This window comes from Tinamus guttatus, unplaced genomic scaffold (assembly GCF_059628265.1).
Source record: "Tinamus guttatus ecotype Peru unplaced genomic scaffold, ASM5962826v1 Tinamus_guttatus_pri_ptg000048l, whole genome shotgun sequence".
In the NCBI taxonomy this organism is placed as follows: Eukaryota; Metazoa; Chordata; class Aves; order Tinamiformes; family Tinamidae; genus Tinamus; species Tinamus guttatus.
Window position 1 is genome coordinate 6,548,488 of NW_028288582.1, and position 17,705 is coordinate 6,566,192.

Below are 17,705 nucleotides of genomic sequence, written 5' to 3' on the forward strand. Positions count from 1 at the left end.
TTCTTCTGCCATATAGAAGAATCAATCATGTATAAGGCTTTGTCAGATGAAAAGTGAGCAAAAGAAACAGTTATATCCAGTATATAAAGCTATACTTTTGATAACCTAGATTACCAGTTACCATTAATCTCTCATTTTTGCATACAAAGGAAACTCTGGTGTGTCTTTCTTGAATACTGATACACAAATAAAGCAGACAAAATGCATCCTGCAATTATGAAAAAAATTGTACCTTAGCTCTTGAGCTTTTAGATAGAAAAGTTACTAAGCCGTAATCTACTCTATTTTTCATGTTGCCTGCAATACACAACTTCTCAGCAAAAACTTAAAGCAGGATGTAATTTCCATTTAAGTGAGCTATTTTTATGAATTATCCTGCTGCTCTAGGTCAGTATACCTTATTTTTTCAAAATACCTTTAACATTCTGCCCTATATATGGCATGCCTACACTAATTCTATGGATAATTATACAATGAACAATACAGAAAACAGAACTACATTTTAGACAAGTTAACATATTCATCTGACATATTTCTAGGTAAGACTTAAACGTTCAACACAACAAGGTTATGTAGCTGATAAAGATCATTTGCCTCTTCATGCTGCCTTTCAGACTGGTCAATGATATGGGTTGAATCCACCTAATCAAAACAAAGTCACAAAGTTACAGTTTATTCTTAAAAATGCATTCATATGGAATATAGTTAATGAAAACACTTATTATATTGCTTTCAAGGAGTTCTGACTGTTTCAAATCAAACAGAGCTCTTGCTCATGATATGTCTGTGGCATAACTTCCAAGGGATTATAGGCAGTATTTTATGCTATAACATGAATAAGATGTCCTGAGATTCTTCAAACTTTGGATACAATGTGGTAAATCCTTATGTATGATTTAAGCATCAACTTGTTTTTGTTTTTACAAAACACTAGGCATAAATAGAACCAAATAAAAAGTTACCTTAGCAACACCAAGAATAACTGAATATCAAATATGAAAACAGTGACAATTCATCTTAAGGTAATATATGGATACACCATCTACTACCTTCCCACCCCCATCAATGCCTATTAAAAATAGATGCCCTTGATAGTCACTCACTGCTTCCGAAGTTTGCAAGAGAGACCCAAATACCTCATTTATATGTGACATTCTGCCCCATACAATTTCTCACTTTCTTCTAGTTAAGAAAATGCACTTGTTTGTCATGGTAACTGCACAAGAAATCTAGTGGCAGGCAGAACTCCTTTCAGAAAGGCAAGCCTTCTAGAAGGGTGGAAAACTCCTTTTCAGTTATGGGAAAAGCTCCCGGATGAAGAAAATGGCCCTCTATCTGACCTCACCATACTGATTCTATAGCAAGACAGTTTCTGTAAGTTTTAGAAGGTAAAGGTAAAGAAGGTAAGCAAAGTAAAAATCAAAAGGTTCTGAATTCAGGTAAGTCCTAAACAAGGAAAGGGTATCAGTTAATGCTTCTCCTCTTCTCTATTGCTAAGACTGTTTAACAGAACCACCAATACAAAATTTACCTCAGAACAAATGAAAGGTTCCTCTACAATCTCTCTCAACTAAAATAAAGCAGCAAGAGTTCTGTTTGAAAAGCTAATATATTTGTCCTGCAAAATTAACAGACTCTGCAAAAATATATTAATAGATGCAACAGTGTTTTAAATCCTACTCTACAATGCTTCCAGTATCTTCAAATTCAGTACATCTTTCAACATCAAAAAAGATATTCCTTAACTTTTTTTAATCTATCATTTACCACAGTCAGCTAACTTAAGACATACTAAGATACTCTTAATTCCTCATTTTCATTATTTAGCGTATACTAATTACCTTACCTGATTCCAGGCATATGACTTGTCATACCACTTAGGAACAACTGCATCTCGTGGTTTTGATTTGCAGATTAAACTGAAATTACATAGAAATATCTTTAAGAAATAATTTGTGTATTTAATTAATTATAAACTCAAAGGAATATTTATACATTAGGTACAATTAAGTCTTTACAGGGTGCCTTATCATAGACCAAATCCTAAGTTTAAATTATTAAACTATTAAAAATTAAACTATTTTTACTTTCCCCCTGTAGTACAAGTCAGTAGACGCACTTAGCTTCCCTGTAAAAGTTCACTGATTTTTTTTTTGAAAAGAAAATAATGTTCTCCTTAATTGACAAAATACTACAACTTGCAATTATCCTTTATTCTGCAAGACTTATGCATGTATGTTCTAGTGAATAAGCAACACTGCTGTTTTTAGGGCATTCGGTTTTGTATGACAATTCAGTTGCTACAAGTCATCTGCATGCCCCAGTTATTTCCTCAAGCTATGCAAAGTACAACAGTACACTAATTAATCCTGTCGAGATATGTTTTTCATACATACATTTTAGTCTTAAGTAGTGGTGACATGTAGTAAATACAATTAGCTTTAAAAATGCAAAAAAAAAAGGCTAGAAACATTGTTCAGGCTAAATATTTTATACATTTACTCTTATTAATAAAAGATTTTTTTCAGGACATTAAAGGAAGTACAAATAGAAATAATATTTTTTAAATGAAAGATGATTTTCCACACAGAAAAAATGCATCATGACACTAACCAGATGGTCTCTTCCAAAAATAAATAATAAAAAAAATCAAAAACGAGTAGCTCTGGGATTTAAGGGAAAAGTATCCAGAATAAATCTAAGAAATGTATCATGCAAAGTATATATGTGGGGAGATAGAGGGACCCTGCTGTAAACTCCTCCATCCCCTTGTCCCCAGAAATTTAACCAAAAGAAATTAGTGTGTCTGTTGAAAAGAAACCTTTAGATTCCGATTCACAAAACTTGCAGTTTGTAAACGCTGCATGACATTTTGGAATGACAGTTATATGCTCTTCTTTTGTTTACTGGGTGACAAAATAGGAACCAGGAGAAGACAGGCATGGGAATATAGAAAAGAGAAGGGAAAAAGAATGAATGGTAATTTGGGTTGTTTAAGAAAAGAGAAATGTTTCAGATAGGAAACACAAAAATTGCACATCCAAGTGCAGCAACATGCCATCTAGCATGTATCTGTTCAAAACCAAGAGACAGAACACTGCAAATCCAGTCTGCTCATGAGGTTGTTTCCGTGAAAGCCAGTCTTGCAAATCTATCCTGAGATCAGAGACACAGGAGTCCAGAGGTGATTCTAAAGGGCAAATTCAGTCTATCAGATTTTATCCTCCTAAAATTTTCAATAAAGAAAATTCCTACAGCAGTTTGATTTTTCTAAGCAGATTTTGATAGCAGTTTAGCGGACACACAAGCATGGACTCAAATAAGACAAAATTCTGAAAAGTGGAAAAATATACAGTAAGCCAGAGTGCTTTTCAGGAGAGTATTTTAAAGACAATACATTCTAGAGCTGTAAAACTCAACCACATTTATTTTGCACATAATGCCTTAAGACAGAATAAATTCAGCACAAAATCTTGAAGTTTTTATTAGTAAATCAACCCAGTTAAAAAAAAGTTCATTACTCTGTTTTAAAAAAAAAAAAAAAAAAAAAAGGAAAGAAAAAGAAGAAAAATTTGCTTCTTTCTGCCTACCCACTTTTATTGATTTCTGCCTGCAGTTATTACAACATGAACCAAGTTATTGAATTCTGTCTGAAGTCCGAACACAGTACAAGATGACCGTAAGCAAAGGCGACATGGGCAACAACTAGCACCACACTAAAGTGCCCTAAAGGTATTGCACACAGGCAGGAAATTACATTTTCCACTAGAATTACCCTTAACAGCTTAACTATCCTTAACAGCTGGTATTTTACCAAGAGTTTTCTGAGGTTTCAAATGAGAATCACCTGCCAACCTGTTCTAGGGAACCTTGAGTTAAAAGCAGCACCACAAGATGCACCTCAGAGGCAGGCGCATTTTGGAGCTGCACCATCACATTTTCTGCATACACCCGGAGCCCTGTGGAACAACTGGCTACAGGCTGACGGGTCCCTGTAAGCACAGCTGACTGCCGGGCTCTCCTTGCTGACAGCAGCACACGCACTGACACCTTCTTCCCCCACAAAACCAGCCCTTCACATAAAGCTTATTCCTTTGTACATTCAGCACAGCAGCTGATGAGCTAACATTGAGCTAACATATATGAGGTCGCCCCAAGATTTCTGACAATTGTTTATGCCTTTGTAATTTGATTTTTCAGTGTGAGCAACTACCAACCTTTGGCATATAGCTGTACAGAATCACAGAGGACAGTTGTAGAGAATGTAAATTTATTGCTGACTCATGAGCAAGCCAGAGCTCTTCATGAAGTGTTTGACACAGAACTCAATTAAGGATAAAAAAAAAAAAAGGCCTGCTGATGCACTAAAATGCCCGTTATGCTTCCAAACAAGGGAAGATTTTTCACCATGTGCTCAGCTGTCACAGGACAGCAGGAGCTGTTACAGGGCCACTTCATTGAATTGGCTTCCTGGAACACCTCTCTTGCACTGCAGGCTGAAATAATTCCTAAAACCAGCTGCACTGATGCATGATCAGCTTTTCTCAGAGCCACTATCTCAGCTGCGAGAATCAGGCAGGTCTGTTGGAAAAGATGCAAGCAGCCTTACTTCCCTTTACACATTAACTTTGCACTTCTAGCAACTAATGTGGACAACATTTCTATTATACAGGTTTGCTGAGAGAGGAGAGGCAGAACCTACAGTTCAAAAACTGGTGCCTTGTAGAACAGGTTCTACCAGGTTCTTTATGGCTATTAAATGATCAGGCTTCCCTGCAGAGCTAGTGCTACCACAAGAAATCTAAAGCTGTTCTGTACGCTACTTTATAAGTGAGCAAAGTAAATGAAACACAACATTAAATGAAAACAAATTATATTATAATTTCCCGAAGCCTGATCTGAGCTATGCTTTGAGCAATCATGCATTCTGGTTTTGCTGAGACTATGAAATGCAAGATCTCCTGTCTACAATGTGATTACCTTAGAAGTTTCTGACGAGCATTTTCTTGCAGCTGCACCATTCTGCCTTGGTCCGGGCACACTGCACATTCACTGACTAGCTGATTAATGGTTTCCCTTAGAATGTTTATCTGTAAAAATACCAATGACAAAATACATGACACATTCCAATCCAGTCCTAGATCTGCACTAGATGATTCTGATGTGTATGGAAAGCGGTCGTGGCATCAATACAACTAACCTGCACTAAGTGTTATTAACTTAAGCAGAAGCATCTGAAGCTTTGGAAATGGAGGTTGAGGCAAACAACTTCTCCTCAATATTCTCATATTAATTTTACATCTGATTTCACAGAAGACTACAAAGAAGTAATACTAGACTGATTTGGAAAAACACAACAATCCTAAAAATATAATTAAAAAGCACTGATATTTGATTAGTGAATGGATACTTTTCTTCTAAAAAGTTTGCTGAGTATTGGATAATGTATACTTGTATACTCTGTATTTGGTTTTGTTCAACAAAATGTAATGAGCCCAACTTTGGGTTTTTTTTTTTTTGGGGGGGGGGGGGGGGGGGGAATGGGAGAGGGGCAGGGGAAGGGGTTGTTTTGGTTTTCTTTTGATAGAAGTCCAAGGCTATAAAAATGTATTTATGCTAAAACATATAACTTTTTTTTCTCTCCTAAAGGTTATTAGAATCCAGCCAGAAAAACTCAAAGTTAACAATCTCTGATGCAATCTCTACCCTATTCCTGCTACAGCAAAAATTCATATACATGTTTTACCTCTGCTATGTCATCCACACCAAAATGCACATCAAATGTCAACTCCATGTCATTTTCTGGAAGCAGTGGAATTCCATGAATCCGACTCCAGCCCAAACCACACAGGACACCAGTGAAATACTTTCCACTTTTATCAACCCTATACCAGACAGTATAAGAAAATCATCTTTTTTATGAAACTAAATTAATATGAAGACAGACTTACAGGAAGGTGTCTTTAAAAGTACTCATCTTCAGCATGGTTAAGAGGCTGAAACAATTGAGACCTTTGCATCCAATTATACTGCCCTTATTGTAAATATGATATTGAAGCAATCTAAGTATTCACTAAGAAAACACATAGTTATAAAACTTTTAAGTAGTCCCATTTTGTATGCACTTTTTAATTAAGAGAAGCTTGTCCGTTTATAGTGCCAGTCCCTATGTGAGATTCTAAGAAGAACACAGCAGTAAACTAAAAAAAAAAAAAAATCATCTTTTACAAAAAACATACAAGTTCCCTCCTTTCCTTGGGTGTTTTTGAAATCTGCAGTGTTCTACAGTTCATCCTCCTTCAAGTATACATACTTCAAGTACACCTGTTAGGAATTGTATTACCTTGTCATAGGGTCAAAGCCTTCAGTGCCAATTCATAAGCATATGGAACAAGTTATCTTAACATATTGTACTAAAACTAACAAAATAAAAAAACAGAATTACATGGGTAGTAATAAAAAGGCAAAAACAAACAAAAAACCCCCACATGACAGAAGATGCCGTCAAACAAAAACTTCACGCTAAACGGTAAAAAAAAAAAGAGCAAAAAGGCCTGTCACCAATTTGCTAAGGTCCTAAAAAGAATTAAAAATGAGTCACTATTTTGAAAATGAACAAATACCTGAGTTCTATAGCAGGTGCAAAGAGCATACTGAGGAGTGCTGGTAGACCAGGAATAGGAGGCATCAAAGATGTTTCTTCTAAGATCAGAGAGGATCCTGTCACCACAAAACAGAACAGCAGCATTAAAGTGTATCTAAAGAAGACATCAAAAGTTGTAATTAATGGAATTAGCGACATACTTACTCAAATAACTATTCCTTTGGATGAGGGGGAAAAAAAAAAAAAAAAAAAGAGAGAGAGAGAAACAAACAAAAAACCACACACACAAACCCCAAACGACCAAGTATCGAAAAACCCTCCAAACACATTTTCATCAACCATTACCAGTTGCATTTACTGATAAAGAAGCAGCAACCAACATTTGCTGAAAAGAATCTTCTGGAGCATCTCTGACAACAACAGAGTTTATACTTTCTTTTCGTATGAAAGCACATCTGGGGAAAGAAGTAACAGGTATTTGCAACATTAAAACAGAACAAAACAACAGAAACACACATATCTGACTTAAGAATCTTCTTGAACTTACAATGCCATCTGAACGGATAACAGCTGATTATTTGAAACCTAGTTAAAATTTGTGTATTATGGTTAGTAAATAACTTCTATATAAAATATTAAATCAATCTGGTAGTCTTTTTTTTTGTAGCAATAGTGTAAAAATAAATAAATAAATCCAAGCATTTAAAAACATCCCAGCTAACAGTATTCCTAGACTTCACAATAAAAGCTGTATCATACCTGAATTGGGATATTCTAGTCATACTGAAGCATTTTACCTCGTAAGGACTGAACGGTCCGTGAACAGATACCTTCAAAAACAAGAGAGAACAAATGAAATGTTAACTAACATCTGGATCTCTCCTAATCAAAATCCATTATTAATGACAAACTTTTAAAACAAAACCTATTTTCATGGACTTGTGTATGCCTACAATAACACTGAATAGGTCAACAGGGAACACTTTCAAGCATCTAAAACAAACTTGAAATTGAGGCACCAAAACAGTTACCACTGTTGAAATTAAAGACTTCTCACTGGTTTAAACACCATCTTAGACTTCACAAAGCATCCAAAAAAACCTTTTTCTTTTATTTTTTATTTTTATTTACATAAGATTTCCTTATTCTTGAAAATTGCTCAATTACTGTAAGAAAGCAGTTGAACAGGATTACTCCGATAGGAAATGAAGCATGATTAGGTGCTTGGAGTCTGAAGTGTTGGGAGGCTTGAAATGGGGAGGAGTTATAATGTACACTGGGCTTAACTTGTAAACAGAGTAGAATGTATCTTCATGCTTTATACTACAACTTAGTAGTGATTATGACTAGATGTCTCAATATACATATGTAGTAATAAATTCTGGAGTTTTGAACTGGCAGTAAAGAAACATCCATTGCTCCACTGTTGTAAAGTACTGCAGGGTTCTCTGTATTGCCTCTCCAGCGTTACCTAGCTGATGGAGAACCAAAAACAGTGTACAGTAAAAATAATGATCATAGTGCTAGAAAAAAAAAAGGGTAAGATTATAATCTTGCTTTTTGTTGCAAGATTACTTTGCAGTTTATAAAATCAGGAAGGCAATCTGTTAAAGCAGTGTCTTCAGTTTATTTTATCTTCATTTTGCAATGGCAGGAAGAGCTGCCACAAAATCATCATGGTTGGAAAAGACCTTCAAGATGATCAAGTCCAACCATAAACCCATCACCACTAGGCCTGCTAAACCATGTCCTTAAGCGTGTGAACTACATGTTTCTTGAACACTGCCAGGGACAGTGACTCCACTACTTCCCTGGGCAGCCTGTTTCAATTCTTGACTACTCTTTCTGTGTAGAAATTTTTCCTAAACATGCTAGAAGAGCAGACCCAGTTAGCTGTCTGGCTATATTTTCAAGACTTTGTTAAGAGCTGTGATTGACTAGTCAATGATGGTCATATTATGACCACCTACCAAAATTCTCCAGTATGAAATACATGAACATGAATCAGTGATCGAAGTACCTTCAATGTTGATCTCCATCAAGAGATGGAGATCACACATAAACATCATACAAACACACAAACATAATGTAGAACCACACAAAACAACACCTCAAGCTACCTTATGGGTTGCTGCATCAAAATTATCCACAGAAAACTTGTTTAACAACATTTCAATAACATGCTTTTCTTCTTCTCTTGAAGATACAGGCTTTCTCTCTTCTTTTCTTATTTGGTCCGAAAGTAATGCCTCGAGCAAATCATGGCTTTGCTACATAAAAATAGAAGAGAGTTAAAACCACAGAACAGTTCTGTTTCTGAAAACTTTGTAAGGAAGGTAGGTTTTACACAAAGAATATGCACACTTGTATATGAATACAAAAGACAATGTTCTTATCACCTTGCATATCATATAAAATAGTGAAACAGTTCCGGTGATTCAATCACCTCCTGGGAAACACCTCTTAAAGTGTCTCAAAAAGGCAATGCCTTTGGCCAGCAATTCCATATGAAACACCCACCCACTTAAAAATACATAGCATCATTCAAGTATTAATCTTGCCTAATCCTCTATAGCATGCTCCCAAGACTTCAGCTCAATCTGGGCTTCAAACAGTCAGAAATGAAATAAATCAGTACAAGAAGAATCAGAGAGAAGCTTACTGAATACATACTTGTGATTCATACGATTCCTCTGCTTGTTCAGCATAACACTCTTCGATAAGGACGTCGCGAATATTCACAAGCTCTTTGCTCCCCAAATAACGGAAAACATCCACGTGCAGAACCCCATGCACAAGCGAATACACCTTCACTAGAAGGGTGTAACCATTTACTAGCGAGGCGAATCTCTGGCTAGCACTGTAGCTCCACTGCTCCCCACACACAAGAGATTTGGCAGATGGACGCATCTTGCACATCTTGAACTCTAAAGCCTAGAGCAAAAACATTAAAATAATGCTTGCCTGAGTACCAAACTGGCAAGAAATCTATTTTTACTCAAGAAATTACTTGAATTAGTAACTCTAAAATTACTTCATAATTATGGCAATTATGCTAATCCCTAACACTACTGGCATAATTCCTATTCTGCCATTGCCAATGCAGCTACGCATTATTGTATTACATCTTGTATCAATTCAATATTGTACATAGCTGACAAACAACCAGAGCAAACAGTGCACAAAAGTTAACACATTTCAGACATACAGGCATATTAATTCGCCATCAACATGGAAGTCCTATGAGTCTAGAGATTTTCTCCCTGTTAAAACATTATAAACTACAGTTCTCTGTAAATATAACCAGAAATATCCAGATAACAATGGCAATTTCAGTCAAAATAAGTCTCATGCTTTTATTTGTAGAGCTCAAGATAATTATTTTGTTGAAAAACTAGCTACGGAATAAATCCATGCCAGAATGAGTTAATAGATCAATATTTAACTTTCAAGAGAGTTCTTCCTGGAAGAATCAAAATGAATCTACTATTTCAAAAAACCGTCAAGCACCACAAAGGAAAAACAAGTTTTCACAGAAGATTCCCCTGGTGGTAAATGTAGCAAGCTGACTCCCAGGTATTTTCCCCTATAGATAATAGTGTAGGGGAGTGGAGGCCTTGACTGAGCAAAAATGCTCTGCGCAAGAGCTAGACACAAGACAACTGCAATCAAAGACTTGTGCCACGTAGATAGAGAGATGGTAAACTGCTGCTTACCTGGTGGGAACTGCTAGAATTAAGCAGAGTGTAATGGGTTAAACTAGTTACTGATTCTGTTTCCCTTAGGGCTGTTTTAAAAGCTGTATAAATGAACCTGCTGTTTCCTTGGAGTTTTAGAATAAAACAAAGCTCATCATCTGCTCAGCCTGTTCCTCCTGAGCAAAGCTATTGAAGGCCAAAAGCCACAAAAAGCAGAAGTAGTTGGTAGAGTGATTTCTTACTCTTTCTGGTGCTCCTTTGACATGGAAGAGAAACTACTACCTTATCCCCAAAGGGCCAGGACTACTTCCAGTATTTTTAACATCTGCTCAGGTTGCAAGTTCAAGCTTTTTTCTAAGACAAGTATCCCTAAAAACAAAAAGGTGCATAACATTTCCCTGCACTTTATGTAAAACACAAACTACTTTCATGCAGCAAGAAATACAATTAAACAGATTGCGTATTTGGCAGTGAGAATGTTTGTAGGTACCCTCACATGGGCAAAACACAGGTCAGTTCATTATTATTCTGAAAAATCATTGTGATTTGAACTATGCTTCTATTTGATGAATAGGACCCTGAGATATTAAGTAGTAGCAAAGAGCACCATCCCTACCTGGAAAGGAAGCTCTCGAAGATGGCTTGGAATAGCTTTTAGCTTTTTTAAAGGCACTCTGGATCTATTGCCATAATCTACAAAGAAAACCTTGAGAAAAGAATACAAGCACATCAGCAGCGCTTCTACAACACACATACACGCACGCTAAAGTGGCTACTTTCAGTGGGCAAGGGAAGCAACGAGTTAAGTTCAATAATTATAGTACAAAAAATATCCTATCAAGCAAAGCAAATTGATAATCCAAAAAATATGCAAATGTAGATCTGTCCAAAATAATAGGTCACATTTTATTGTATGTATTATTTGATCCCTTGGCTACAACATCTACCAATTATGTAAATAATGTGCAAGATCTACAAAAAGTAAACTTCACTGAAAGGCCATAATTGTCTCCTTGCAATTATGTCTGTATAACCTCTTAGCTTTGAATGACACCACCCAGTTAACTGGCTTTGCCTAAATGAACAGTTACCATGGATCGGGTGAGTGTATATAAATGCAAAGGGGAAAATGGCAAGATTGGCAGTTCTTTGCTAGTTTTGTATGACTGTAAACAGATACCAAGTTGGTGATTTGCAGTGCTGTATTAACAATCTGAGAAGCTAAAAGGAAGAACAAACTACGCAAAGGTCCCTCTTCACCTTGAAAGAAAACAAACAAAAACCCTACAAAAAAAACCGAACAAACAAAAAAACCAAAAAGAGCAAGAGAGCATGTACACGTTAAGAGCAGCATGGACCTGGGAAAGTAAGGTCTATCTTAAACTGCTGCAGTAATTTCCATTACTGACCTTGGCACAAAGAACAAAAATGTACTGATGAAATCTACTGATGATACTGAACAGGAAGAAACAGGGACACAGATTCTATCAAGTAAAACATCGTATCTAGTGGCATTTATAACAATTTTTGCTACTGGCAGTATACAATTATTTATATATTATGATTAGTTAGGAATTACTCAGGAGACAAACCTGAGCATAAGGTGAAAAGAGGCAGTTCATGCCGAGATGTATCTGCCCTTTGATAACCTCTTTTGCATGTACCAGAAAATGCTTCTGATGGTAGGGGAGAAATACAGTATCGGAACAGGAGTCCTATCATCATTGCTCAAAAGTTGAAGAGCTACAAGAGCTGGTCAACCTTGTTCCAGAAAACTCTGCTCAGGACTAGGACTATTGCTAAACAGATGAGGGGGACTGAGATGATCAAGAGAATGGAGAGGCTGTGTGCTATCAGATAAGAAAAAGCACAGCTTGCTTCAGTTAGCAAAATAAAGTCCAGGAACAAAAAGCTACATAAGAAGTTTGGAGGGGAAGAGAAAGAGCAAGAAGAGAAAAAAGTTTAGGCAAACTGTGGAGGAAACATTGGCATAAGAACAAATAAATACAAATTGGACATAACCAAATATGAGGGGAAGGATTCCAAATACAGTGGCAGCAAGAAACTTAGTTTTAAGATAGAACTTGAGGTATTTGAGGAAAAAAAAACAAAAGTACATTGTCTGCCAAAAATACAGCACTGGATTCTTAACTAGGCAATCCTTACCGTTTTTTTCAAAGTTACTGAATGCTTTCATCTTTATTTTGCTTCCCTCTGCTTTAGTACACACAATTCCCTACCATATCAACAACAATTACTCTTAACAAAATTATTCCTGTGTTCTGAAAAAAAAAAAAACCTAATTAATCTATTCTGGCAATATTCTACTAAGGTTTTATTTTAGTTCTGGCTCTATGGATTCCTGCTTTCTCCACTGAAATGTTTACAATTGTCACGAGAACAGTAGTTTGTTAAAATGCATAGCTACAAGATTGTTAACTCAATTTCATCTTACCGATTCAAAATGACATAACATATTACTGTACCTCAGCAAAATCTCCAGAAACATACAGAATACGAGCTCGGTAGTATCCTTTATTTTCCAGACAAGGGAATGGGGCCAAACAAACTAACTCTGGATGTGGAGGCACTGGCAAATCCATCAGGTGCTGGTGGTTAATTTCAGTAGTTAGAGTCTGCAGTACAGTCATATTTTTTTCGTCTATCCTGTAACCCCAAAAGTGTCCAACTTCCACAATCTAAAAACCATAAAAATGAAACAGTTTCAGACATCATTCCTTTACTATTTTTTACCCCAAATAGAAAATATTATTTTGAGCAAAATCCATGAAAATATTCCTATTCCTGATACGCATATAGAAGTGCTCTCATACTGCAAGAGAAATGCAGAGAAGCATTTCTCTTTTAGAAGATTGCTCTTTATCAAGTAATATGGTATTAATGTATTAAAAAAGACAATTACTTTAAAAAACAGAAAATCAACTTAAAAATAAACTATGAGGTATGTCATTCATTACGTAGGTGCATCCAGGCACAATGAACCCTTCTAGCTAGTAAAAGCTTTCCAAACTTAACAGTCAGCTCCATTTAGCAGCAAATTGGCACTACGGCTGACCATGGATGATCAGATCATAATGGTTGTCAAATCCATCAGCATTTTTCATAATAGACGTAACTGGATAAACTGAAGAAAATATTCTTTCTGCACTTGCAAAACATACCACTACTGTCAAGAGCTGGTTTAACACTTCAGCTTCTAATTTCCACTAGCTTGGTGGTTTGAACTTCTTAGGAATTTCAATTTATATTATCCTTGATATTAAACAATCTGTGGAAAACACTATAGCTAACAAAACAATTCTCAACTCTTTTAGAAAATTTTAGAAATATGTGAATGCACACACACTCATATTAAATGCTATTGCAAAATATGCATTTTATTATCATTTTTTTCAAAAATCTCTGCACTATCACTATTTGATATTTTCTAAGCTTATTGAAATTTAGACTCATAATGCAAAAAGCTGACAAATCTTGCAACATGATTTTAAACATATATTATTTTTCTGCCCATGTGAAAAAACAAAACCACAACTAATAGAGCCTTCCTTTCATTCCTTTCTTTGGGCTCCTTTTCTCTGGCCTTCCTGATAATACACTCAAAGTCACCTGAAATACTGCTGAAGTTGCTGCTTTATTTCTTCTATTAAGTCAGTATTTGACTGACCTACACTGTCTGTTCTCCTGCAAACACCTGCCTCCAGCTTTCCCACCATTGTAAGAAAGCATTGGATTATTTTGTCACACAAAGGTGTGAAAACTCTAGTTCAACAGCCAATGAGCTGGAGAAACCCAAAAACTACATTTGAGACTGACACAGAAAGACAGATTCTACGTTACCCAATTACAAGTCAGAGCTGTGTTTACTACTGCAAAAGGTGGTGGAATATATATTCCAAGTTCTGTGTTAATAGAGTATGAAAATAGACACGAAATGCAAGTGATGCTTCAGTTTGAGTTTCATGTGCTGGAAAAGATACAGAATGCTGCTTGATTTTACAGCTCCTCAGAATGGGATGCTTCCCTATCACAGCTGCTGCATGTTATGCCACACAAAGACATCCCAGTGTACCACCTTTTATGCATGCAATAGTTTTTCCTGAATGAGCATGCAATACAACAAATTCATCTAATTTCTCCTATCTGCAGCTTCAGAAGAAAACTGCCATTTTACAATAGCGAGGTAAATCGTCCAAATATGTGCTTATATTGATTTCCTCAGTATACACAAATATTTTGATCACTTACATTATCCCCTTTACATATAATCCTACCTCTAAGTACTATTTTGTACCAAAGAACACCACACATTTTTAAGGAGTTTTAAAAGCACAAACAAATTTCAGAAAGTTAGGCAAGAAATGTTAGTAGTGTTTAACAAAAAAAGTATTAAAAATGAGACTAAGAACATTCTTCAGACCCTTTTTGAATATCTCTGTGCTAAATGAATTATCAATATCCACTGTTTGCACTTGCTGAGTAGTCGTCTGTGCAAACAGAGCTAGGTATAGAGTGCTCCTACCTCTGTTACGTTGATGGATAGGAGACGGTTAGGGATCATCTTTGACACATCTGAAATGCCAAATATTTTCACAGGCTCTACTATCTGCTTCTGATAGTCCACATTTACTCTGAAAAAATAATGAAATAAAGATGGTAAATACATGTGTATTGTGTTCATGTATACTGTATTCCCCTTGTAGTAACAAAGGAAAATTCTAAATTGCTAATGCAGAATTCACATTTTGCTTTCTGCTTGCTTCTCACATTCCTTTAGTACAGATGTGTGTGTCTGCACACAGAGGATAAAAGATCAACTGACTGACAAGAAATTATGCCATGCATATTTTGAAAGGAAAAAAATAGCCTTAATATTCGTTTAGGTACTTCATGGACTTTATTTTAAAAGGTATGAGGTTAAACTGGAAAATGGCTATGCAAACCAGCACACTACAGAGAAACGAGCATGACTGCACACAGACATATTTACGCTGAGGAGCAATTATTCCATCAATTTATTAAGCAACCAAAAATAAAGGCTAAACAATAAATTTGTTATGGAATGAGGTCTAAGCTTATTTTCTGAAACTAAACTGAACACACCGCAGCAGAAATATAAATGCAGCATATCCTCTTTTTGAATATGACAATGAAACAGACAACGAAATCCCTATGTCAGACATTTCTAGCAAAAGCAGGTATTGTCTAACCAGATGGACTTGTTACATTGCATCCTTAACCACTGCTCCCAAACATCCCTTTTGATTGCCCCCAAATGCCACTACTTTTCTCTTTTGGTCCTACATTGTCTCCAGCATGAACAGCAATCGCTGTATAAGGCTGTGACATATATCACAATTCCATATGTCTCTAAGGAAATGGGACTGAAACTTAAATACAGGCAGTGTATACTCAGATTGCTCTAAAGGAAACATCTTTAACCATAAAAAACACTTAAGACAATTATGGTATTTCTAGTCCAGGATACGTGCCTGAATTAAGTTTCTACAGGGCACCTTTCTCCACAGTCTTTAAAGGGTTCAAATAATGACTTTACTAGTTTTCCTGTAGAACCAACAAAAATGTTCTGCTCACACAATGGTTCCATCCTAGTAACAATTCCAGGAAACGCTTAATCCCATAAGACTTATTTTAGCTCTGGACTGCAACCAAACCCATTTCCCCACGGAGCAGAGTTACCTTGTGTGCTTCACTCTCGTAGCTCCCCCACCTGCCACCTGGCTCTCAATCTCGTTCGGATAATGAACATTAAGGTCAAGTGGAATTTTCAACTGGGCCATTTTAAGTGACATATACACTGCAGGAAGAGTCTTAAAGGTGTCCATTGGATTACGAGCGAACTCCACAAAAGCCCTGTTCCAAAAAGCCCACAAAATGAAGTTGCAAAGTTCCTCAAGGAAGAAACAAAACCCAAAACACCATCATTTCTTCCCTTTATCTTAACCTAGAGAACTGTAAAAGAGTAGCTACCTCACAGGCCTTGCCTTCTCCTCTTATACACTTTAAATCATTTTTAATCACAGTTAAGAAATTTTTCTAGTATTCTCATAACATAGTTGAATAAATCTAATAAAAGTAGAAATAATGGGCTATAAATATGTAAGAAAGGTAGTAAAGCTTAGAAGAGGCATAAAAAAGGCTATATATTGTTTTTCAGCTTTGGACAGTTGTAGTCCAGAGTCAGCCAGCAAATCTGCTAAAGCAGCCAGTCACATATATTTTGTGCAAAGCCACTTGATTTGGTACAAATGAGCAGGATTTTCTGTATATTAGAAACACATACAGACAGATCAGCTGCAGTTTTAAGGGCCACTGTTACACAACCAAAGAGAAAACAGAAAGCAGTCTCTTACTGAGCTCATTTATCTAATGCTACTGGCTTACTTTGCCTCACATATATGCCTCAAGGCTACCTTTCTTTTCCTAGCCAATACATTAAAAATAAATTCCTGTTTTCAAGCAGATTAAATCATAAGAAATGAATTCATGTTTGCTAATGCAACAGTGACAAAAAAAAGTTGATTACTGGCCCATAATTGGGAGCATAAAAAACAGAATAATACTCAAAGCATTTTGTACTTACCTTGGTCCATCATATGCAATAGACTTTACCTGCCCACACTGTCTGAAAAGTGACTGCAACTGTTGATGGTATAGAAATCCATAGGGAGGAATATTCCTCAGCTGTTAAGAAAAATAAAGTTTAGATATAGTTATTTTAGTGTTTTAGCAGTTTCAACTGTTAATTAGTGAAATTAAATTAACTTCCTCCTTCAGGATGGAATCAGAGATTTCCTGAAAAAATTCAACCCATAAAGTCCAAGGAGTCAGATCAGCTGCATACACTAGGACCTAATACCATACACATTATACCTAGGCTTAAAAAGGACAAGGACAAGCTAGGGAACTACAGACTGGTCAGCCTTGCTCCAGTCCCTAAAAAAATTCACAGTCCCCTTTTCAAGGGTCTACAGCATCCTTGTATCCAAGTTAAGTAATGACAGTCTGGAGGAGCATGCTCCAAGTTGGATGAAGACCTGGCTTGCCCCCTGGGCTTGAGCCTGGTTACAGGTGAAGTTCCTCAGGGCTCTGCCCTAGCACTTGTGCTGTTTACACTCTTGACCAGTGATCTGGAGAAGACAGAACACTCCCTCACGAAGCTTGTAGATAAAGACTAGCTGGTGGGAGAAACTGATAGACTAGAGAACAGAGCCATCACCTAGAAGGATGTAGACAGGCTATAGGAATGGTGTATCCTAAGTCTCATGGAATTCAACAACACATATCGTGGGATTTGATTTGGCAACTTCTCTGCTGCAAAGGACCTAGCGGCTCCTCGCGGACAGTGACTGTAAGGCAGC

General features: G+C 36.4%; 1 protein-coding gene across 1 annotated transcript in view; it reads right to left on the reverse strand.

Moving 5' to 3' along the window:
- Positions 1-384: 384 nt before the first annotated feature.
- TDRD9 (tudor domain containing 9) overlaps positions 385-17,705 on the reverse strand; it is a 61,917-nt gene continuing 44,596 nt past the window's right edge. Inside the window, exons 23-36 of the mRNA XM_088539628.1 lie at positions 16,928-17,028; positions 16,024-16,197; positions 14,846-14,954; positions 12,789-13,001; positions 10,919-11,008; positions 9,278-9,538; positions 8,725-8,874; positions 7,364-7,434; positions 6,950-7,059; positions 6,624-6,720; positions 5,747-5,885; positions 4,981-5,090; positions 1,847-1,919; positions 385-642 (exon numbers count right to left, since the gene is read on the reverse strand). Of these exons, the coding sequence (XP_088395754.1) occupies positions 547-642; positions 1,847-1,919; positions 4,981-5,090; positions 5,747-5,885; positions 6,624-6,720; positions 6,950-7,059; positions 7,364-7,434; positions 8,725-8,874; positions 9,278-9,538; positions 10,919-11,008; positions 12,789-13,001; positions 14,846-14,954; positions 16,024-16,197; positions 16,928-17,028 (1,794 nt within the window). The 3' untranslated portion in view covers positions 385-546. The remainder of the gene's footprint in view (positions 643-1,846; positions 1,920-4,980; positions 5,091-5,746; positions 5,886-6,623; positions 6,721-6,949; positions 7,060-7,363; positions 7,435-8,724; positions 8,875-9,277; positions 9,539-10,918; positions 11,009-12,788; positions 13,002-14,845; positions 14,955-16,023; positions 16,198-16,927; positions 17,029-17,705) is intronic.